This window comes from Ptychodera flava, chromosome 8 (assembly GCF_041260155.1).
Source record: "Ptychodera flava strain L36383 chromosome 8, AS_Pfla_20210202, whole genome shotgun sequence".
NCBI lineage: Eukaryota > Metazoa > Hemichordata > Enteropneusta > Ptychoderidae > Ptychodera > Ptychodera flava.
This window is the reverse complement of record NC_091935.1, coordinates 975104-1000664: the sequence shown is the minus strand read 5'-3', so window position 1 is coordinate 1000664 and position 25561 is coordinate 975104. Positions and strand designations below refer to the sequence as shown.

The following is a 25561-nucleotide window of genomic DNA, read 5'->3' as shown; positions in this document are numbered from 1 at the left end:
TATTTCATTCAAGTTAAAGTTTCGTATTCACGATTTTATTTCGAGAGCAGACGTTTCTGGTGAAAAAACCTTCAGCTCTTCAACTCTAAGCTGAAATTGTAAAATAGTTACATAGTTAAATTGTAAATCAAGTGTATCTCTCAGTGTAGACAGTGGGTAGTGAGTTGTTTTAGCTTTGAAATGTGTCGTGATACCCGAGGTAATCGTTTGTTTTGTACGTGAAATGTGTCCGTCTCATACGCTGTGGTGAGTTGCAGTACCTAGGTGAAACGCACTGTAAGTCGTATACGACAAAACTTAATATTCAAATCGCTGTGTCCGTTGTAATACCGAGTTGACCAAGTAGGTCTGACACATGCCAAACGTTGTTTACTCGTGTTGTATATGACTTTAAATATCAACATGGGGCCCGACCTGTTTCCAAACATAGGGTGAACATACGTCGAACGACAGCGAGAGAACCAATCAATCCCAGCAACGAGTGACACTTTAATATCTTCACTTCTAGTTGTTGGTTCAACCATATTATGAAACATTGAGGTCTTCCTGGACCAAATCTCCACAAAATTTGAAGAAGAAACCCTGGAAACAAAATGAAGAAAGCAATTAAAACTATAATGTGCTTAAATAAAGCGACAAGTTCGAATTTTAGCATTAAAGAACGACATTCTAACTTGAAGATGTATCTGTATGATCGTTCCTTGGTCATAGGGAACCCATACCTCTAGCTATTTTACTGTAATTGTACCTGTCTGTTTCATGAACATAGAGGGTGCACTGAACAATCAATCAATCAATATAGAGAGTTAAAATGGCATAATTGTTATATACTGACCCCGTTTAACCCTGTAAGCCTTGATAATTCATGGACCGTGTCATTGGCAGAACACCTATCAGCGGGGTTGGATGCCCAGCAGCGACTCATCATTCGGAATATTTCATTGGCACAATCTTTGGGTTTTGGTAATCTGCCTCCTTGCAGCAAATACTCGCAGAGTGCTTTCACATGACAGTCATCGATGTCGTGATACTTTGGACTTGCCCCTGACAACAAGTCAAAATGGATTTTGATATATGAGGGCGATGGAAGCGGGATTGAAATAGTCATAGCTTTGGTGTCCATGATTTTGCTGATAAAAATACCCTAAAATCCAACTCTCCCGTTAGCGTAATTTATGTAATATCGCCTTACCTAATGTCGCGATCTCCCATAGCAACACTCCAAAAGACCATCTATTCACCAATAGAAACAAACAAACAATAAACAACAATAACAGAGGCATTGATGGAGGAAATGTACACTTAATAACTACAATAGACGATTCTGTTCAGTTTGTGAAGGATAAGAACTACACTAACTCTTTACTAACCGTTCACTCGATGGTATTCAACGCTACCATGTCACTGTCCCTATAGGAGATAATACAGTTTTCAGAATCTGAATCTGTCCCTTACTACGTTTACTGAAATATCTGTTACGACCTGCCTTTGCCGGGCGATTTTGATTGCCGACGTCATCGCCAGGTGATTAGGTAGCATGGTTGGGTGAGAGCGAATGCGATATAAAAATTACTTCTACCGTGTCACTTGTTTGATCTTTTTCTCTTACTCACATGTCACTTTTGAAGCTGTAGATATCATCTCTTAGTGATTCGGGAGCCATCCATCTAGTAGGAAAACGACCCTGACGCTGGTTTGAGGGATATTAAATCGAAATAAAATATTATCACACAACGTTCATTAAATATTGGAGATTTGATTCTTAAATATAGAGCAAAGGATTGCGACAATGATTTTTAGACTTGCATTTATATGTCAACAACAAGGAAAAGTAACTACCAAAGCGAGGTGTCCGTAATCCATTGAAAACTCTCTCAAGTCAGCTCCATTGTCCAAATGATTAGGAGGGTCACAGAGAAACGTTTTGTCATTTGAGCGAACACAATATTCTCAAACTTTATAGACGGTATTCTTCTTCCGTTTATCTGGCAATTTATAACGGACTTCTTTCTTTTAGGATGACTAAATATACGTCGATTGTCTCATGTAAATTGTGACGATAAGTAATTTTAAATTTACCCCATGATGGCGATGGTATTCTCCTGTTTGGTACACATCTCTTGCAAATCCAAAATCTCCAATTTTAGCTACGTCATCGTGAGATATCAACACGTTACGGGCTGCTATGTCGCGATGGACAATCTAAAAGATAACAATTGAGTTATCCAATAGGTATGGGAAATTGGAAGTAGAATTGGATTGTCGTATGAAGTTTTCAATAGTTTCTTGTATGCGGGATCATAGCAAACTTTCAAAGCAAGGAAACAAGGATAACAGTTTTTAAGGGTGTTGTAAGTATTCATACTAAAGAAGGTTTAGTTAATGTTTTCAAAGCGAATGGACTGTTTATAAAAATATCGATTACATTTGTAGTGTAGCAAGTTTATTAAATATCTGTGTTCGAAGAGTGCCATAGATTATTCTGATGACCATTACAATTTTCTAACCTGCTTTTTCCAGTTTACCTAGCACAGAATCACGTCGACATTTTTAGATGCATCTTTCTTTTTTAAATGTATACATTCTTTTTACTACTGTGCAGATATTCTTTGTGGTATCAATTTTGCAGTTCCATCACATTTACGCTGTTTCAAAGCAACATTTAAACCAAATATTTCCAGAGTAAAAGTTCAATTTCCATCTTTTTTACAACGATCGATGAATCTTTTAACAGTTTTATATGTCAACATGACATGGATATTTTTAACGTACTGTTCTTAACTGTTCAACAGTTTCGTAATGTTAGGCGTCTCAATGTAAATTGTACCATATAACATGTTGTGTTAGTTTTATTATTTTATTTATATGCTATAATGTTATTTAATGGACGTTTTCCCAGATAAAGCTGTCCAAGTTGTTTTATAATTCAATGTTTTTTACGTTGTTTCGTTTTGTTTTAATGGTATTATGCTTTGTAGACTTTGTTATTCTTATTGGGGCTGTAACTGGGCGAAAGCCCGTTGTTCCTGCTATGAATAAAAAGATAAATAAAATGAAATAAAATAAAAAATAAAATAAGAATAAAAATATTGGTACGAATAAAATAAAATATATCAGTCAATGACTTCATCCGCTTGGATGTTTAATAAGATACAAAAATATTCTTATACTTATTATATTACATTATATTATACTTGTATATGTCTACTGTAAAACATGTATTTTTAGCTGACACCCTATAGAGCAATTTAGCTAGGTCTTTCACTTCGGTAACTGAAAGTGGCACTCCCACTTGGTAACATTTTTAAAGCACATTTTTTAAATGCCAACGGTCGATATTTGACGTGGCGACTGCGCGCGGATCACGAGATATCGATAAAAACATGTCCTCAAAAAAGTAAAGGTTCCACTCTCACCTGCTTATGGGGTATACATTTCCCAGCTTATTCGATATGCTTAGAGCATGCAGTTCATATGGTGATTTTGTAGAGAGACATGGCCATCTCTCTTTCAAACCGTTAAATCAAGGTTACACCAGAGCAAGACTTGTCTCTACATTCAAATGCTTTTTGGCAGGTATCGCAAGCTGGTAGATAAATACAATATCTCTCTTCGACAAATGATCACTGATGGCATCGGTGACATGGGGCCTTAGTTAGTGACCACTAAGCTTACCTATCTGACTTACAGATTGATATATGGCGGGTGCCACATGTGGGGCAGGATGCGCTTACTATTTTCGAAACACCTGACATCACTTCTTGGTCTTTTGGCCGGAGGTCCATATATCTTTCTTTCATGAATTTGACTTTGTTTGTGTACCGTCTATTAGCTGTCTGTTCTGTGGTGTTTTGTGTCTATGTTCACAACTGTTGTCTTACGGGTTCTGACCTAGTGTTATTGGATTACGGATTGGTATGATTGCGATTATTTGAATTCCGGTGGCCCACCTAAATTCGGCTTCCGAACATCGAACGTTCGGCACTGGGGCCACTGTCAACTAAGCTATGGAGTACGAGTCTACGATTACGCTGCTGTATGCCACAGTACCACTCGCGTCGGTGATCAGTCGAGTCTTACGGACTCTGAGAAAAAACGGAAACAAAGTTTGATTCCACCAGAATTCGCATAGGTGACTAGCACAGTTACGTGCGGTTGATACATAGCGGCCGCCGAGTGGTACGCATAGACGCATACCACGCGCGCGGCGTACTGTGTGGCAGACGACAAAATGTAGTCATCGGAGGCGGCTAATATTTGACACGTAAAAACTGATGTTTATGTGGTATCGGTTAAAAATATAGTATAACTGATTTAGAATAATGAAAACGACAAAACCTAAGGAGAAGTTTTACAAAACTTACCTGAGGTAATGGTATAATGATATATGTAACGTCTTTGCAGTGGGAAGTAAATTAATTGCGTCGTTCGAACTTATTGTAGACTCCTTAGAATATCGTCAATCAGCAAAAATGTCAAAATCAGAAATGATCGTAAAACTTCGGGATGTGAAAAATACGCTCGGGAAATGACATATTTTTATCGATATCTCGTGATCCGCGCGCAATTGCCACGTCAAATATCGACCGTTGGCATTAAAAATGTGTTTTAAAAATGTTACCAAGTGGTAGTGCCTCTTTAAGATTCCTACAACTTAAACATTTCCCTGTATTTATTAACCACTCCTTTCAAGGTTGGGGATTTAGCCGAACAGTTTGGACTACAATTTCTTTACTAGATGACTTCGTGACGTATGTTGTGAGTTCGAATCCGATCAAAATCTATTGAATTATAACGGTTACAGTGTCTTTTAGCTAAATTTAACACCTCCAGATATTGAAATGAAAACTCAAAACGCAAAAAAGCATGCAGCAAATTGAAAGTGTTTTAAATATACTGAACAACATTTTTTATACTTGTTCATTTCTATACCAAACAGTATCATGTTATACTTCCTCGTTCAAGTCTATACTAAACAGTTTAATGATGTACTTGTACATGTCTATACTAAACAGTATTATATTAAACTTATACATGACATTTTGCTTTTTCATGTAAACTAAATAGTTTTATGTTATATTTGTAAATGTCTGTACTACACAGTATATACCTTTGTATTACACTCGTACAGATGTTATACTTGCAGTGTAGTGTTATGTTACTCTCTAATGTGTTTAAACTAGTTTTATGCTTTACTTGTACATGTCTATACTATATATATACAGTATATACCTTTGTGTTATACTTGTACATATCTATACTAAAGCAGTGTTATGTTATACTTTTACATGACTTTACTAAATATTACGTTATACATGTCTATGATATTATGTTATGCATGCATATTTTTGCCTATACACCGTGATGATGTGAGAACGATGACAAAATGTGCTGTCAATCTACCTCAAGTATCTTTGTCCTCAGAATGATCATCGATATCACTGTCTTGTACACATCAAACAAATAACAGCTCAGAGGTTTCAACGGATCATATAGCAAAGCTTTGACAAATGGATAACACTTTTATCGACAACCCTAATCGACGACTTTATTTACGGGGAGTACAGACATAATCAGATTGCAACACTTGACAAAAAAGCAAGCACAAACAATAATACGATTTTACTACCTTCATGAGCTCCATATATTGCATAGCTCTGGCAGTGTGTAGAGCAAACTTCACTAACCGTCGGTCGGTATCGAGATCTTCTCGACCAGATACGTTGACATCAGTGAGCAGTGTCCGGAGATCACACTTCATGAGCTCTGTTACTATGCATTTTCTACCTAAGTAATTGAAAAAAAATTGAAAAATTGAAGCACAACTTCTTTCAGACTGAAACTTATGACTCGGTAATTAGAGCGGTTTCCTGTCAGATAGCACTACCTTTGAAAAGTGAAAACATAAGTTGGTAAATGCGGAAGTGAGGCTTGGTCGTGAATTATGCAAAATAATTTCAAAAGTTCTACTGTTCATAAAAATGTGGTTACATCCGAAAAAATACTTTTTGTTTGGTTGTTTATATAAGCATTAAAAATACATGTTTTAAAAGATGTGTCTCAATCAACCGATATGAAGGCTAACACGACAATGAAACTCTCTTTGTTAAATGTGCGGAATGGCAGCAAGGAAAGCTATTCTTGACCTCATCGTGAACTGCAACCACCATGCTTTATGTAAATTAATACATCTATGTCGTTTGTAACAACAAAGGACCAAGTGGTCGACACTACTGCAATTTGTAGGCAATATTCTACACCCCGAGAAATTAATCACTATACACGAGATTTGGAGTTGATCACTCCATATATGAAGGCGAGACAGCAAGCTGTTTTGGTAATCCAAACACACACTGTTTTATCAATTTTATTTACAGAGTTGTTGACAAAAAGGTGGAGTATTACTATAGTGTTGCTGCATTTTTCAAGAATTCTGGACACAGTTGCAAAGTTCTTCATACCACCATTTCCTTTATGATTAAAACTTACTTTCTGCAATAACGACACCGACAAGCTGAACAATATTTTCATGATTTTTAAGATCGTTTAGCCTTTCGCATTCTTCTAAAAATGTGTGAGCAGATTCACTACAATTTCCTGCAGAGAAAAATGTGGAACTAGTTAAGACATTTCAAACAAAACAGCGAACGTTTCAAACTTGGGTATCTTTACTGAAAGTGTATCCGTTTGGGGTGGCTGTTAAAAACAGGGAGCTCTACACCGATAGTCTACATATTTATATGGGCGATGCTTTTCGCTTCAAGAGGCTTGAACTGATACAGTAACCGCCTTTATCTGCCGATCGTCGATTTCGAAGTGAAAGATTGACAAATTTTGAATTGGTTTCATGATACCTCTAAGAATCTTGATGGCTACGTCCGTCATATTGCCTCTCTCGTCGTTTAATTTTCCAGATTTTACCGTGGAAAACTCGCCCTGCCCAATTTGTCGCAACACAGTCAGGTCGTTCAGATTTATTTTACGAATATCGTTCTTTAATACAAAGATAAACCAAGTTACAAACTCAAAAACGAGATATCTTATTCAAATATGTGGGTTAAACTTACAGTACACTAATAAACTACAGGAAGACGCTTCTCATAACTGGTAGCATTAAGATTTTTAGTCAGTGTCATGAGGGAACAGTATATTCCATAACTTCACACTCAATAAAGACGGCCATATGATCATGTCATAGTCTCTAACGAGAAGCGAGAGAAGGGTTTCAAAGTGACAAATATGTAAGGCCTGATGAAGAATGGATATCCCATTTGTGACATCTGTACTTTTGTGTAGAGTCTATCCCTTCTTCACAAGACGGGCCTTTGAAAATGATATAGTTTTTATTATCAGTTTACAGAATCAGACCACCTTGTAAATAGACTTTACTAATTTACTTTACCGGTATTGACAGCATATCATCCAGGGGCATGTATAGACGGGTTTTTGGTAACTTCTTTCGGAAGACGACAACCAAAACTGCGGCGGCGATCAGCAATATTAAGATAGCTGTGACTGACATCGACGCTATCAGTCCATGTTTGGTCGAAGGAGCTTCTGAAAAAATACACAGATAGCACAGTAAGTCATGAATTGTTCAAACTTTATACCAGTGCCTTTTCCTTTGGTTCAGTGATTCTGAAGCATTGACACATAAACAAAGGTACCTATATTTCTTACCAACTACAGACACTGAAAAGGAACAGCTAGCGGTATTTCCGGAAGGATCTGATGCAATGTATATGACGAAATACTCTCCAATGGATACACTATCTCCAGGTGAAAACGTTGACGACACTGATATGTTGTCAGAATTGTCGTTCACTTTCGGCGTGGTCCAATTAACCACTGTTAGGTCACTGTTTTCTTCAACGTAAAACTTCAAGTCCGGAGGGCAAAAGATTTCTGGAACTTCTGTATCTGCAATGTAATGTAATTAATTGTCAAAGTTGGATACAGAGAAGGCTTGCACTCTGGTGATATCTTTATGGTAAACTTATAGCTACATCAAGCAAACTGTTGGACGATAAAAGAATGCAAGGAATTGCAAAAATCAAGGTGTAAACAAAAACAAAAATTACTTTGTTCGCTTAATGAAACTTTATGATTCCAGGAATCAAAGAATGTATACATAAGCTTGGTTTATATATTGTGTACACAACAAACCTTCAACGTTCACGGTGAATGAGCAAAATGCGTTGTTGACGCCATCTGATACGTTGATCATTACAGTAGTTATTCCTATATTAAATTCACTGCCAGCCATGTAATTGGATGTGACAGTTGGGGGTCCAGCATTGTCTGTTACATTAGGTGCTTGCCAGTCAACCACAACGGAGCTCTTCCTCCCACTGGGCATTGTTGTGTTATCAGGACAGTTGTGTATTTCAGGGCCTTGGACATCTGGAAAGTAAATCCACGGTAACAGGTGATGAATGTTGCATCATGTATGTTAAGAGTGGAATCATTTAAACAATTTCCTATAGTCCACTCTTACATATATATATATATATATATATATATATTATATATATATATATATATATATATATATATATATATATATATATATATATATATATATATATATATATACATATATATTTTATTTATTTTTATTTATTTATTTATTTATTTAAATCAGGCTCAAGGCCCATAGACGTTACATAAAAAAGGGAAAAAAATGGTAGCAGAAAGTACAATTGTTCACATTCAAAAACCGACAAAAATACTAGCTAGTATAAAATATTTCTCCAATGCCTGCACTGATATGAATCTATATATGTACAATTATAAATATTCTTGACGTAAAAATTTGTGCATTGTTGTATTCTACTGATAAAATTATGAACACACTTACGCATTAACTCGCCAAATGATAACACAGAGAACGTAACAAACATAGTACTAGCACTACATCGCCTAGAGAGATTAAAAAGCCGTCTGAAACAGTTGTTATATGCAACACGAATTTTGTTGTATGAACTTAATTTAAAATTTGACCAAAGATGACAACAATATAGATTTGAACAGAAAGACTTGAATAACTTAACTTTAACTTGACTAGAGCAATATGCAAATTTTCTGAAAAGAAAGTTGCCACGGATATAAAGTAAACGAACTTGTCTGCTTATGTCATCGTCATCCATAAAACTACTTAGAATAAAAACACCAAGATACTTGTATGAATTTACAAAAGTGAGATTCAACCCATTAAGATGAACAACGGGCACATTCAGAAGTTTAAACCCACTCGGAATAATCATCATACAGACAGTTTTTTTTCTGATTATACAAAATATCGTGTTCACTAGCATAGATCTCACAGACATAGATAAGTTTCTGCAAGCCTTTGCTTGAGGGACTAAAAATGATTAAATCATCAGCGTAGCAAATATGATTTAAAATTCTACCGCTACATAAACAACCAATTATACAAGTCGACAAACGAGAGCTCAGCTCATCAATATATACATTAAACAAAGTGGCGAGAGAATGCCTCCTTGCCGAACACCGTTTAAAACATTAAAAACAGGGGATACAACAGATCCCCATTTAATACAAATTTGCTGATATCTGTACCAAAAGGCAATTAGCCTTACAATGATAAGTGGAATTCCTCTTAAATAAGTTTCTTAAAAAGTGTCCAATGGTTAACACGATCAAAAGCTTTAGAAGCATCCATGAAACACAAAAACATAGGACTCTTATGAGACTTATAAAACTGGATTACTTCCTTCAGAAGATAAATACACTGGTCTGTGGAATGTTTAGCTTTAAAGCCAAACTGATTATCTGACGTGTACAAGTAAGACTCAATATGTTTTAACAGAACATGTTCTAAAACCTTTGAGAAAACAGAGGATAGAGCGATAGGTCTATAGTTACTCTTGTCAGCCACATCACCAGCTTTATCTTTAATAATAGGCGCCAAGACAGAAGAAATCATACTTGGAGGCAGGTACCCGTGTGTCATACAAGTATTTATAATAATCGTTAAAAGTACAGCAAGTCTATCACCAGCATAGAAAAGATGCTCAGATGAGATACCATCAAGTCCAAATGCCTTACCATTGTCCAGCTTTTCAATAGCACATTTGATATCCATAACTGTAAACATACAATTAGATGGCTTAACATTCAATAAAGCGTCTTCTACAAATGTTTTATTGCACTCTGTCCTGACTGAAGAGAACAAATCTTTAAAGTGGTCATGCCACATGTACGCTATGTCTTTATGACCAGTGGCTCCCCCTACTGTGTTAGCAAGTGAGACACGACTAGAAGACTGTTGTTCAACATGCTTCCAAAACTGAATATCATTCTTATTAATCAGGTCAGCAGCAAGGGCGTCTGCCTGAGCTGTACGTTCATTATTTTTACACCAGCGCAAAGCATACTTAAAATGAGCTCTAGTAGTTTGCATTTTACGAAAAATGTGGCCTTGTCTTGGTTTTGAAAAACTAACCCCACAGCTTAAAAGCACTTCTTGCTTCATCATAGGATGGTTTTACAAAATCATTCCAACCGGAACATTATATATATATATATATATATATATATATATATATATATATATATATATATATATATATATATATATATATTACAACCTGTCTAAATTGGACCCTTCCGCAGTTCCATTTTAATAGAACTCTATGTTAAAAGGACCTCTAAAACCAGACAGCTCTCTCAAAACCGAACAATTATCTCAGCCCTGAAGAGTTCTGTTTAGACAGGTTTTGCTGTGTATATACATATATATATATATATATATATATATATATATATATATATATATATATATATATATATATATATATATATATATATATGTGTGTGTGTGTGTGTGTGTGTTGTGTTGTGTGTGTGTGTGTGTGTGTATATATATTGTTACGTGCAGAGAAAACGAACAAAAGGGTGAACTCAGCAGTTAACGTTTAAACAAAATTTATTACGAAAATAAAACTAATTGCTAAGTCAGGGATAGAGTACAAGCTTTAAAAGTGTACAGACTACTTATCTCAGCTGGGACGGCAAAGCTCCACTGTCAGAGTTGTAACAGTCAGTTGGATGATATGAACAGTCCTTGCAGGCTTGAAGCTGCACAAAGTCCACAGTATAAATCCAGCGTTGGCAGTGAAGGTCTTGAAAAGTCTTGAGAATGATTACTGCTGGAGTTTAGTAACAACACAAGAGACACGATCCAAAAGTCTGACTGCAAGCCTGCTGTCCCAGTATTTATACTCATGTGTTTACATAAGCATATAAGAACAATCTAGAACTTTTATTGACATGCTAATTACTGTTCTCAAATCATCTCTCTTACACAACTAATCAACTTTCCAGAACATTCCAAACATGACTAATTGAATTCAAGGTTGTGAGGTCATTAAGGGCAGTGACCTTGAGAATGTTCTAGACTAATTGAACTCAGGTCATGATGAGTGTGGGGGGAATGACCTACATAACAATATATATATATATATATATATATATATATATATATATATATATATATATATATATATATATATATATTACTTCAAGTACAACGTAATAATATTTGTTAATTTTGTTTGATTCATCCTGCAATCTTTATTCTTTTATCTTCTGTCTGAAGATTGAAGGATGCATGAAACTTAACTTAAAAGAAGTCATAGATATTATTACTTTGTACTTTAAGTTATTTGTGTCTGTTTTTGCATCGAGCACTGTAATTTCCCGCGGAATCTATATTTTGCTGGACATAGGACTTGTCGTGGTTACTACACACACACACACACACACACACACACACATATATATATATGTGTGTGTGTGTGTGTGTGTGTGTGTGTGTGTGTGTGTGTGTGTGTGTGTGTAAAATCTGTGTTACCTTTACCTACCAAGCTGACAATAATTTCCATCCCAGCCATTTTCACAAACACATCCGCTTTCTCGCCGACAGGTAGTAGCATGAACACAGTTGCAAATTCGGTCACATTTTTCTCCCCAAACATTTGATTTGCAATCTGTTAATCAAATTCGAAAGGATTTATATTACATATATCATGATAAAATAATCGCAATCATACCTATCCGTATTCCATAACACTACGTCCAAATTCGTAATACACTAGTTATAAACATAGACACAAAAAAGCACAGAACAGACACTAAAGCACCGGTACACACAACAAAGTCAAATTCATGAAAGAAAGATATATGGACCTCTAGGCAAAAGACCAAGAAGTGATGTCAGGTGTTTCGAAAATAATAAGCGCATCCTGCCCCATATCATGATAAAATCAACTACGGTTCTACATCGTAAACCACAATTCCACTGAAATCGAGACTATCATAACAAGTAAAATAAACCGTTACAAGAACGGCAATCGCAGGTGTCAATACAATACCTCACCACAGGTTACTTTATTAAAAAAACTTTTAACAAATTCCTCATTAGGAAATGATAATGATGCTTCACCGCATATTGAACAAATTTTCGGAATCAGATATGACCTTCGGGCAGGAAATCCGTGTTGTAAAGTGACCAGCATAAGATCAAAGTTAACTTGCCTGCAACATTAACTTTAATTTGGTTCGACTCAGTGACATCACCGTGGCTGTACGCAATACATCTGTATACACCAGAGTCTTCCTCGGTAACATTTTCCATGAGGAAAATGTTTAAGCTACAAAAAGCCAATCACGCAATAAAAGATTCATTAAGAAACCTATATTGTAAATTGAAATATATTTGTTAAACTATTTTGTAGTAAATTGTCAATGAATGTACAATGTTTTATACAACATGTTTAACAGATTCTAATTCACTTTTGCCAGTTCTAAGTTGGAAAATTTGAAGCACTTCATAATAGTTTTCTTGTGAGTGATGGAGGTTTATTGCAAAATTTTGGCAACTTCCTCTTTATTACATCACAATTTAGTATTTTGTGATAAATTCAAACATATTGCATAAAGTAATGCTGATTAAAAAAACTGTCAGCTGACCTTACTGACTCAGAAGTCCAACTGATTCATATACTATACTGCCACATTTTAACTGGAGAGTAAAATTTCAAAGCAAAGCTTTGACAGCATCAACAAGAAAAGGCAATCGGCTATAGTATATAGTATATAGTAGATCATTGAATTTTCTAAGTTGTCCTGAAATATTATTAAGACCAATCACAAATTTAATGTCAGAACTATTCTATCCAGGACTTGCTTGAATTCAAACGTATCCAAGAAATGCAAACTTTGTTTATCAGATAATTGAACGCATAGACACTGATAAAACCATACATACTATAAATGGTATATATATATATATATATATATATATATATATATATATATATATTATATATATATATATATATATATAATGCTGACATTGAACGACAGAAAAAATCGTTCTACGTTTCAGCTAATATGTTTCTCAGGAAATTCTGCTCATGTTCTTTGATGTTAAATGTACGATATTTAAGATTTATTGTCATCAATTGTATGGGGCACACCTCTGGTTTAACCATACTGCCAGTGCCCTGAGAAAGTTGAGGGTCGCCTACAACAATGCGGCTCGGATATTTCTAGGATTTGACAAACGGAGTAGCGCAAGTGAAATGTTTGTTACCAATAATTTGTACAACTTCGATGCACTTCGTAGAAAACAAATGTATGGTTTTATGACACGCTTATCGAGAAGTGAAAATATGATCGTTAGGCTGGTACATGATCGTCTTTATTTCATCTCTGATATTTGTAAATTGTGGATCGATTCCCTTTACCTTTGATTTCGTCTTTCTCTACCAACACAGAAAATCATATTTTTGTAATGCTTTAAGAAAATTTTTCTACACGTGAATCATGTATTATATGGACTGATTTAGTCCGAAATAAAGTGATATATATATATATATATATATATATATATATATATATATATATATATATATATATATATATATATATATATATATATATATATATATATATATACACACGTATCTCGAAGTATACTGTTTTCCATTAGTGGTTTACAAGGCCAAAGCATCAACGGAGGGCAACGCAGAGAAGGTTTACATCGGCCTCACTGATAACGCCTTCAAGACGCGTTACACTAACCACATACAATCGTTCCGTAACGAGAAAAATAAGAATAATATAGAGTTATAAAAGTTTGTATGGAAATTAAAAGGTAAAGACCAAGTCTTTAATATTTCGAGGTAAATTATTGACAAAGCATCGTGCTACTCTAACATAAGCAAACGATGTAATCTTTGTATATCAGAAAAGTTGCATTATCAATGCTGACAAATCTACACTGTTAAACAAGCGCTCTGAGTTGGTTTACCAAAAAAATACCAAAAAAACCCGTTATTTATCAAATTTTAACACCACCTATGAATAGAATGGTACCTCAAAATCATATATATATAAGATTGTCGATCTAGGAATCCTTTCACTTCTGTCTGAAGATTGCATGAAACTTAAGTGACAGATTTCATTACTTGAAGTAATAGGGTTATTCACAAAATACGGTCCTGTATGGACGAGGGCTCAGTGAGTGACGTATTGGACGCGCCGAACCCTATTATTATACACCTCCTCCATTAATTGTCCATACAAACTAATTATATGGTAAATTTTGAGGGATGCGGCACGCGCGATATGAGTGATACGCGCGCGATTGTTGAAATAAAATTGCTACGTCAAAGGTCAAACAGGCGCGTCGCGCGTCTCCCGTATTCGGGACTCCGCGTACTATACAAAATACGGAAAGTTATTAGACGGTCAAAATCCCATAGGTTACGGCAGTAGGTGTATTATAATTTGTGTTATTCTGTGTATAGCTCTGCTTAGCATCGAGCACTGTAATTTCGAATTCCAACGAGGACATCTGTATACTTATATATATATATATATATATATATATATATATATATATATATATATATATATATATATATATATATATATATATATATATATATATATATATATATGTGTATCCGAGCTATTTGAGCGGTCATACAGTAAAATCAGATTTCCTTACGTTTTGGTGATTCGGAAACGTATAATTCTAAATGGGTCATTCTGGACTTCGATTCCATCCTTTGTCCATGCAACTGAATCGTATTCAATGTTGATGCTACAGCTTAGATCGACAGAAGAGTACATGACTACAGAACTTGTGTTGGATATGGATGATTGCAATGTGGCGTGTCCTCTGATTGCTACATAAATATCAAAGATGAAGAATTATGGCATTGTATGTAACTCTTAATCTTTGCTCATACTATTCTTTTGTATTTTAGGAGGGTTTGATAGTTTTGAAGAATTGCCTTCCAAAACTTGTTTTACTGCATGAGGTAGTTGTTTTTGGTCCGAAGTGTAAAAATAATATATTTAGGTTAATTTTGCGAATGATTGAACATCAAAATTGCAACAATCCTTTTAAAGTATCTCTGCACATATGTAGGGCACATCCGAAGACCTCTGGACCCAATATTCGTAATGTAGACAATGACCCCTTTTCGTTTTGACCCCCTCCTTTAGCTTATTGAAAAAACTGGATATGACTATGGACTATGTCGATGTGTTAAATTGTGTTAAATTGTTCGCTGTTGGACCGCAGTTACTTATTTTTGCCTACATGTGCTTTGAATTCACCCGATACCGCGAACGGTACGCAATTTATAATAATATTATTTAAAACTAAAATATTGTAATATATATTTGTATTAATAATTTTATGTAAAATAATGAACTGCATTCTTTCACAAAGACAGGCAGACAGACAGACAGACAGACAGACAGACAGACAGACAGACAGACAGAGAAAAAGACAGCGAGACAGGAAGCAGAAAGACACATATCGGCATGTTCAGACATACAGACATAATTACATCTAATTATCTGCATTGCGTTTGATAGATCACCAGAAAAGGTAGAAAAGACGACAAATTCACTTTTGCTGTCATTTAAAAAGTTCGCAGTCATTCAAGACCTAACATTCTGAAATATATTATTGGAGATTAAAACGTTTCAGCAGCATTGCCTCTAAATAATTTAACAACACATCATCAACAAAATCACTAACTGTGTATGCAGTGGTTTACTCGGAGGGTCGATTTACTGTAGAATGGTTGAAATCACCGAGGGGCGATAAAATATATACATCAGTTAAATATAATTATTAATGCTCACATGTTTGCAACTAAAAAGACATGTTCCTCTTTCTTTCTTTTTACTTTTACATTTTTCTTCTTACGACATATTTTTATAAGTTGTGAAATCCATCATCTGACCGGCGAAAACTGAACGAGGTACCTTTTGCCATTGCCGAGTGAATCAAGGTTGAGTAAAGTGCCTTGCTCGAGGACACAATACCATCCTCTAATAGTGATTTAGGTTCTGTATCTTGAGATATGCAGCAAAGTTCCTAGATAGTTAACATATGTCGACAACGGCCACCTTTTATAACTGGTAAGATGTCGGAATGACGGATTTAAGGAAAGGCCCCAGAGCGACGTTATACAGTTTGGCACTCTCTATGTATATAGAGTATGCTTGCATAGATGGTGAAAGTTTTTTGTGATTATTATATCAACTTCAATGCCCATGTTTGTATCATTTTTAGCTGATTTTCACTGCTTTATTTTAGATTAGAAGCGTTTAAAATAGATATTTGTTTGCTCTTTGTCATACGTTATTATTGTCTTGTCAATTATAGATTATTATGAGTAGATCTTCGCCAAGCCAAACTTGTGACAAATAGCAGCATTGGAACCCTTTGACTTCAGATAGTTAGCTTCTTACAGGTATGGTGGATTCAATCATATATTCGGTTATGGTTCTAATCAAGAAAGCAGGTTAAGATTTTGCTATAGGAACTTACGTATATCACAAGCAGGTCCTATCCATCCGACAGGACATTTACAAGCACCATTCCAAACGTGACATGAAGCGCCGTTTTTACAAGCACAGTCGTACTGGCACCTGCCTCCATACTTGCCTTCCGGACAACCTGGTGGTAAACCATGAACGTAACTTAACTGACTGATCGGGGAATGTGCAATTTTATACTCAGGTGTATATAAAACAATATTTTGGAAGCTTGTCTACTGCCAATTGTTTTTGTTCCACTGATGTATTTCAAAAATAGAGGATGAAACAGAGTCAGACTTAAGAAAATGAAGTCATGTTTGTAAAGGCATGTTTTCGACTTGGAGAAAAAAATACAGAATTAACACGCGACAGCATTGAAATTTACAAAGTCATCAACATTGTTTGGAAAATATATTTTTATCTAAACTATACAGGTGCCTTAAAAGTTCCATCTTTACCATTTGTAAATCTAAATACAATGTAAAGAATGAGAACTAGTATTGACCTATCTTCAGTCGTAAAGTATCGTGACATAGTTTGATTTCAAATGTGTACAGCTTCAAGATCCTTGATCTCTTTGACACAACATTTGATATCTGATAGCAAAATGCTTACCAATTAAGTTCCCTTCCAAGGGATCGTCTAATTTGGCAAAGATCCCTTTTCCACCCAAACTTGCTTCCAAGTAAAACCTCGTCGGATAATGGCTGTCGAAACCACTGAATGATAAACGAGCTCGAAAAAATGAAGAATCGTCAAAATCAACCCCAGTGTCTTTTAAATCATTATCTTCTTTCTGGAAACAGATTACAAAAGATTAAGAAACAAAAAGACAAAAAAGGTAATTATATCTCGATAACGAAATTTCACGTGTTAACAATACAATACACACGTAAATGAAGACATGATGTGGGACAGCATGTTTCTGCTAAGAAAATATGAAGGTCATCAGACGATAAGACAATGGAATCGTTTAACGTAATGTAAAAACAACGGGAATAAGGATAGAGATAATCTTACTTACATGTAGAATTTCATACATTACAAATTTGGTACTGTTTCGTTCAAAAACTACGTTTATGAGCATTTGCCGTGAGTCAGCACCGAAGTACAGTCGCGGTACGGAGAATACATATTGTAAGTCACCTGAAACGAAATGCATTTCTTGAATATTCCGTAAAATAATCGCAATCACACAATCCATAATCCGATTATACTAGGTCGAAATTCGTAGTACAATGGTCATAAACACATAACAGCACAGAACAGACAGTAAATCACCGATATAAACAAATTCAAATTCATGAAAGAACGTATTCAGTAACGTATTCAGTACAAAAACAAAACCGATATATATATATATATATATATATATATATATATATATATATATATATATATATATATATATATATATATATATATATATATATCGGTTTATATATGATATATAGGATAAATATATGACATTTGTTACTTAAATCAGCTGGCAACGCACAGACATTTATGATATTAGATGTAATGAAATACTTACATTTGGAATTGTTAAATACAAAATATGGCGAAACTCCAGAAATTGGAATTTCATTTGTAGTAGAACGTCCCCGAAATGTTATACCAATGGGTGAATGATGAGATATTCTTATGTCCTACAGAAAGAATGAAATTTATCGTTAGCGAAGGCACGGCAGTTTAACATATTTAGAGGTTATAAACGGCAAGCGAGGGTATTTGGTTGCGGATATAAGACCTCTGGGCTGAAAATTAGCATATTTGGCGGGAAATAATCACCGAGCGAAGCGAGGTGATTATTTCACCCAAATATGCTAATTTTCAGCCCAGAGGTCTTATATCCGCAACCAAATACCCGAGCGCACCGTTTAGAACCTCATTATAAAATGCTAAAGTTAAAAACAAGTGGACAATTGTCGTTCTTTTAGGCCGAAGTTGGAACGAGAGTTTACAAGCGCCCAGCCTCACACAAACTCTGAAAAGAACGTTTCAGAACGCGCGCGTGCACAGTTGATTCAATAAAATACGGTAAGGTAGCGCATCGATATTGTGACAACGAATTTGAAGAAATTTACTTGAAAAAAACGCTCACAAACTTTAAAAAATTATGTTGTTGTCACATAGCCGTCGCTGCTTACAGAAATTCTTCATTTGTGTCTCATCGAGCTGCACCAGACTAAAATTCAACAATCAAAATCAATCTCAAGCCGTAGACTTGTTCGATATTATGGCGCGTTGACGCGTTGAACTCTCAGACTGGCGTTCGAAATTTGCGCGAGCTCAAAAATGTTACGCGACGCGCAGGTCTTCTTATTGAGGATATAAACCCCGGCTCCAGCCAATCAGATTGCCGGATTCCAGCTAAGCATATTATAATCTCTAGATCATAGCATTCCAATGATTAGCAACCCTTTCAGAACAAATGGCTCACCCACCAAATATAATATGTTATCTTTCATAAGCAAAGCATTTAACGCTGGACTTTTAAACGTTCAATTACAAGAACCTTTCAATAAAGAGGTTTAAACATTTTTTATCCTTTTTTCTTCAGTATGCCTTTACATTGTCAGTATTCAAAAATGTACACTAGACAAAGCTGGTAATCTGAGGTTAGTGCAAATTTTATAAACATTCGAAATTCTCCTTTTCTCGAGAATAGAGTGTGAAATATTCCTTAAATTCATGACAGGGGAACATCGGGTTTCGTGCAAGCACTGATCATTCGAAGTTCATTGAAAAGTATTTGAGACAATAATTTATCTGACTATTCTATGTCGTTCAGAATACAAACATGTAATAAAATATTTCACTTTTACTTTAGCCATTTATGTCCAATAGGCAACAATAAACACTTGTTTGACAAATAACCAACTACTGTGAGCAATTCAATCATTATTCATCACACGCTGGCAGCGATGTCAGCACTTCGTCATGACATACTTACATTGGTAGTAGCAATGGTTTCACACGTTGTATTATACATCGGTGGCCAATCAGGATCATTACTCACGTTTATGTTTAGTCGAACAGCCAATGCAGTTCCTTTCTGAACATTAGACACACATATAATAAAAAAATTGCAGTAAAAAGACGATGTCTTCGTGTAGTTACAAATCTATGCGTAGTGACACAAAATTGCATATCCGATGTTAAGGTAGTATGTGTTAGGAAAGTGAAAGACTTAAACTTTTGCTCAAACTTTCCTCATTGAAAGGTTAAACCTCAATCTCTTTCAAATTCAATAAGAAAATTCGAAGATTACCGCGTATAGTTTGGTACTACATAAACAAATAACCCATGCTTTACCGATATTTGAAATTGATGTGCTACCTATATATGAAAATTTAAAATTTTCGATTGTCGAAAACTAAGATGGTGAAAAGTTTTCTTACACCAATAGCGTTAAAGCGAGCCCCTGACAAGTGGTAGATCAGGAAATAATTGTAAACTTTTGAGAGAGAGAGAGAGTATCTATCCCGAGGCGCATTCTACCATAAGTATAACTTTACGCATATTATTTTTTGGCAGTAATGATTTTGGAAATCACCACGATGGCAAATCAACCGTCAATATAGTGAACACTTTTTCGTTAGATTACATTTGAAAGTATGTTAGGTGATTTGGTAAATATATCTCTATAAATCAATATCAAATCAGAGAAGTCATTTAAATGCGCTTTAACATAGACAGTTGACTTACGTTTGCCATTGTTGAAAGACAGCCTTACCTCTGACGTCAAGTAGATAAGAAGTCCGTAATATGATGAAATAGTTACATCGAGAAAACCATACAAGACGACAGAAGAGTTACTCGCACTAACAGAAAAACGGTTGGCCTGAGAAAATGAAAAAGTCTCATTGACATTCTGTAGTATACAAGAACGTCACAAAAATCCCTATCATTTTCAATAAAGAAAACTATACTACATCTGTTAGTCGTAGTTGAGACACTCAGCATTTTGCAATTCACTACACGTTCATAGCACACTAACAATACAAATCGATAAGATTGCGTGCTCCCGCATTTAATCCCCACGATGAAAGATGTTCTGAGCATTAAGTTTAAATACAAATGAAAATAATGTACCTTATTTCCTTCGACTATTTCAACTGATATAACGTTACTCCCATTAAACTCTGCACTTGTTGTAGCGATTTCATGAAAGGGCAGCTTCCATACGTCACTACCGAGTTTGACATTCTGAAATCCGAGAAGAAAATGCCGTCACAAATTAAGGAGAGATAATAAAACAATAATTTATTTTATTATTTTATTAAACCCTGTTTAATGAGGGTAGCCTGGTAAGCTTCAGTAAAGATGCTTATCTTCCCCAGGGCCCTCAGATGAACATACAAACTGATACAAAGCAAAACAACATGAAACATGACAAACAAAGCTAACACAATGCAATGCACAGAAAAAAGTGGCCAGGAGTGAACCTCCACACAAGAGAAAATAAATGCACAATCACACTACACGACAAAAACAATTTGACAAGAAAAATAAAACTCACAAACACAAAAATTATTTCCAATAAGCTTTAAGGTGAGTAGTTATACAACTGCTCAATGAGTTACTAGATCTTATATTTAAATCGACATTATTCCACTGTTTGGCACTATTTCCAGTAAACCCTTTTCGATAAAAATCCTTATTTGTTGCAGGAACCACTAACAGTTTTTGCTTCTTAGATCTTGTAACTCTTTTATGATCAATTTCGGTAAGAAGACTTGTCATATATTTTGGTGCAAGATTATCTAAACATTTAAAAACCATACAAACATTCTTATAAACTATTCTATCTGGCAATGGCATTATATGCATTGTTTTAAATAAATGCTCGGTCGAAGCATTATACCTTACATCACACATCACTCTGATAGCACGTTTCTGAATCTTATGCAACCGTTTCATAAACGGTAATGCTCCCCATAAATGACAACAGTAATCCAAGTGTGGTAAAATATACCTATCATAAAAAAGTTTTCTTATATTCATAGGTAAAAACTGTCTTATTCTCTTGAGCAAAGCAATATTACTATTTACTTTTTAAAAACTCTTGTCACAGTGCTGCTTCCAAGACAGATTTTCATCGACAAGCGTATGAATCTTTTCGTATCTTATCTTTTCGTTTCGTATGAATCTTTTCCACAGTGTACTGCTTGCAATACCGTTTCAAGAATACATTCTAAAGTTTTTTTATTCAAATGTCTACGTTTTTGTTACGTTGTTACAATCATTTTCTTTGTCTTGTCACAACTAATGGCCATTCTATTATTCTAACACCAGTTATGGACATTATTTAAGTCAGAGTTCAAAGTTGTCTCAATTTCTCAAATACATTTTGCACTGGCAGTTATGGTTGAATCATCTGCGTACATGTCAATGTTATTATCAATGTAAAGTGGCAAATCATTTATGTAAATGATGAAAAATAAAGGCCCAAGTATATTACCTTTGGGAACGCCAGTCAAAATATGTTGCTTTGTAGAGTAAAAAATTCTAAATTGAACCAATTGCATGCGATTTTGCAGGTAAGATTTAAACCACCGAAGAGATGTACCATCGCACCTGTAAATTGATATTTTTTCTAACAATACACGATGATCAGCCAGATCAAAAGCCTTCTTAAGATCCAAAAACACTACTCCATTAATATTTCCATTCTCCATAGCTTTTCGCCACATGTTGCTAAGTTTAATCAAGGCTGTTTCGCATGAATGATGCTCTCTAAATTCTGATTGAGAATTGTTCAATAGCGGCTTGATATGCTTATACAACTGAATGTGCACATGCTTTTCAATAATTTTGGAGACAATTGGTAGTATCGAAACTGGTCTGTAATTACAAAGGTCTTGTTTTGAACCAGCCTTGAACAAGGGAACAACTCGGGCTACTTTCTATTATATACCAGATTTTATACTAAGATTGAAAATTTTGCATAGTGAGGGGGCAATGATAGTAACAGATAATTTCAGCATTTTGGCACTTAGATTGTCTAATCCAGTTGCCTTGTTATTGCACAATACCTTCAAACACCTAGGTACAAATTCTGGTTTCATATATGTTATTTCAAAATTATCTACTTGATGAAAGTGTTGATGTACATGATGTTTTAACTTCATATGTTTTTCATTCATAGTTTGATTATTTATATTATCAGAAGATACATTTACAAAAAAAAACATTTACAAAAAAGTCATTAAATGCATTTGCAATGGCCTCAGGGTTAGTAAGTTCTGTGTTATCTACTTTAATATAGTGTACTGCGAAGAACTTTTTACACCTGTTAACTCTCTTAAACACCTCCAAAGCGTATCAGTGTTGTGTTTGTTTTCTTCTATAAGTGTTTTGTAGTAATCTTTCTTTGATGATTTAATAAGCTTATTCATCCTATTTCTCCACATCTTATACTCATCATACTTCTTTTGAGACTTAACATTGTTACGCTGTTGAATGGCCTGAACAATATCCTCTGTGAGCCATTCAGGTTGCACCGCCCTTTTAACCCTTTTCTCTTTCCAAGGGGCGTGCTTATCTAAAACATCCTGGTATAATTTACACCAAGCATCTAGACTATCGTTTGGGTCATCATAAATATCCAACACAGACCACGGTATTTCCTCTAAATCTACAAGGAAATTTGCCAGCTCAAAATTCTTGTAACATCTATATTTAATAGTAAGAGGACTAGGGTTTAACATTTACACACCGTACGTTATTGACATATATGTGATTAAGTAATGTCCTAGATGATTCCGTAACCCTTGTTGGCTGTGTTATTAATTGAGTAAATTGAAAAGAAATGATCAAATCCTCCCATTGTGGATGTTTATCTATACCATTCATTAAATCGATGTTAAAATCTCCTAAAATATAAATTTCTTTTGCTTCGCTATCGGCTTTTTCTAATTGCTTTTCAAAAAAATGGAATCCACCAGTTTAAATTGTGATATTGGGGTCTATACCACCGTAAAAAGTAAACCTTTTATTTTTGGGTAATTGACTTCCATCCATAGAACCTCTATCTGGTCCGCCTGGAGATCGGGTCGTGGAATATGAGGTACTGAATCTTTAATGTACGCAGCCACTCCTCAGTGCATCTTGTTATCTGACCAATCACGTCTGACTATGTCATAGCCGGGAATTGACACACTTGCATCAGAATGGGATTCAGTTAGCCAGGTTTCACTAATGCCAAGTATATCAAAATCAATTTTAGGATCTTCGAGGAAGCAGTGCCGTAGCTGGTCAAGCTTGCAATCCTGGAGGCCTTGTACATTCCAGTGGCTGATCTTCAAAACGGCTGGAAGGTCTCTGAGCGTGGACCAGGAAGTATTTCTATAGCTTCAGTGTACGAAAATAAATGTCGGACACTCTCATTATCAAAATGAACTCCCTCCGCAAACTGTATAAGTTTTTTATGGCTCTTCAGAAATGTCATTAATCCTACAGCAGATAATAATTCAAAGATTGGGTTACGATATCAGAGAAATTTATCTCTCACTATTCAATGTCGTGTATGCAACAGTTAAACAATTAACATTTCAGTTGACTCACCTCAGCGATATTAACTGAAAAATTTGCATTTACAGAATTGAGTGTTAATTCTTCATCTGTGAGGCACCATTCTGCTCCCTGACCACCTTTAAACAAATAAAAGATTGCAGGAATTATCTTCAATTATTTGCGATTTTCACTTGTAGCCTAAGTGAGCACATTATTCGGCAATTGCATGTTTTATTTATCTGAGTGTATAAAACTCCTTATGAAGTCATTAAAAGTGCTTCATTGATGTAAATTTACAATATTTTCATAATACACATACATTGGAAATGTTAAAATACATACAATTATTTTTGGTCAAATAATTTAATTCTCCAACTTTGGATACTTGATATCGTTGGAGAATTTTACAATGACATAAATTAAAAGAATCACCATGGCGCCGCAAGGTAGTGTGCGCCTCGAAAGTGAGAGAATTACAATTTTGCTCAAAATTTTCTCCATAATGTTCATCGATTTTTTTTCCAAGTAAAGAATAAAAATTAGGGGTCACCATGCAAATTTTGGTACTAGACAAATAAATTGAAATACACTTTGCGATATTTGAAATACAAAATGGCCGCCATCCATGAATTATCTCTTTGGGGAAAATTTTTGGATTTTCAGAAAACTAATACGGTATTTTTTTTCTTTCTTCAAGAACTTTCAAATGAGCTGCACTAAGACATAGATTAAGAACTGTCGTAATTTTAGAGTCCGAATATCTGTCGCCGAGGTACGTTTTACCTTAAAGACGGTACGATGACTATTTGCTTCATAGTCTGGACAGAAATGTACCTAACAACAACAGTCTCTGAAAATTCTTTTCTGATATGTTAACATTTTACATGCTGGCTACCTGGACAACAGAATCTTATTTTGTAATTCTCGCAGACGCCATCTGATTGGTCTTCATTCCTGCAGTAGAATCCTCTGCTGACGTCATAAACATTGAATACTTCACCAGTTTCTTTAGCTGCAAGGCCGCCCTCTGTGAGTACCTCCATTCTTGTTGGATTGCTGCACATAAACCTTGGGAAACTCTGGCGTACTTCAGTGACAAGTTCTTTGTCGCCTTCCTCATCAGCATCATCGATATTGAAATATCTGGTCCATTCAGACTCAA

General features: G+C 35.0%; 1 protein-coding gene across 1 annotated transcript; it reads right to left on the bottom strand.

Moving 5' to 3' along the window:
• Positions 1 to 487: 487 nt before the first annotated feature.
• On the bottom strand, positions 488 to 25561 carry LOC139138140 (uncharacterized). Its single transcript, XM_070706371.1, has 22 exons — positions 25295 to 25561; positions 24451 to 24536; positions 20977 to 21090; positions 20618 to 20725; positions 19835 to 19936; positions 18413 to 18527; positions 17903 to 18024; positions 17494 to 17674; positions 16889 to 17017; positions 15044 to 15224; positions 12562 to 12677; positions 11889 to 12014; positions 8167 to 8403; positions 7681 to 7920; positions 7403 to 7557; positions 6490 to 6597; positions 5630 to 5787; positions 2080 to 2202; positions 1614 to 1690; positions 1193 to 1233; positions 836 to 1044; positions 488 to 582 (listed from the first exon to the last, which is right to left on the bottom strand). Exons 1-16 carry the CDS (start codon positions 25461 to 25463, stop codon positions 6565 to 6567), a joined length of 2214 nt encoding a protein of 737 aa, XP_070562472.1. The 5' UTR covers positions 25464 to 25561; the 3' UTR covers positions 488 to 582; positions 836 to 1044; positions 1193 to 1233; positions 1614 to 1690; positions 2080 to 2202; positions 5630 to 5787; positions 6490 to 6564.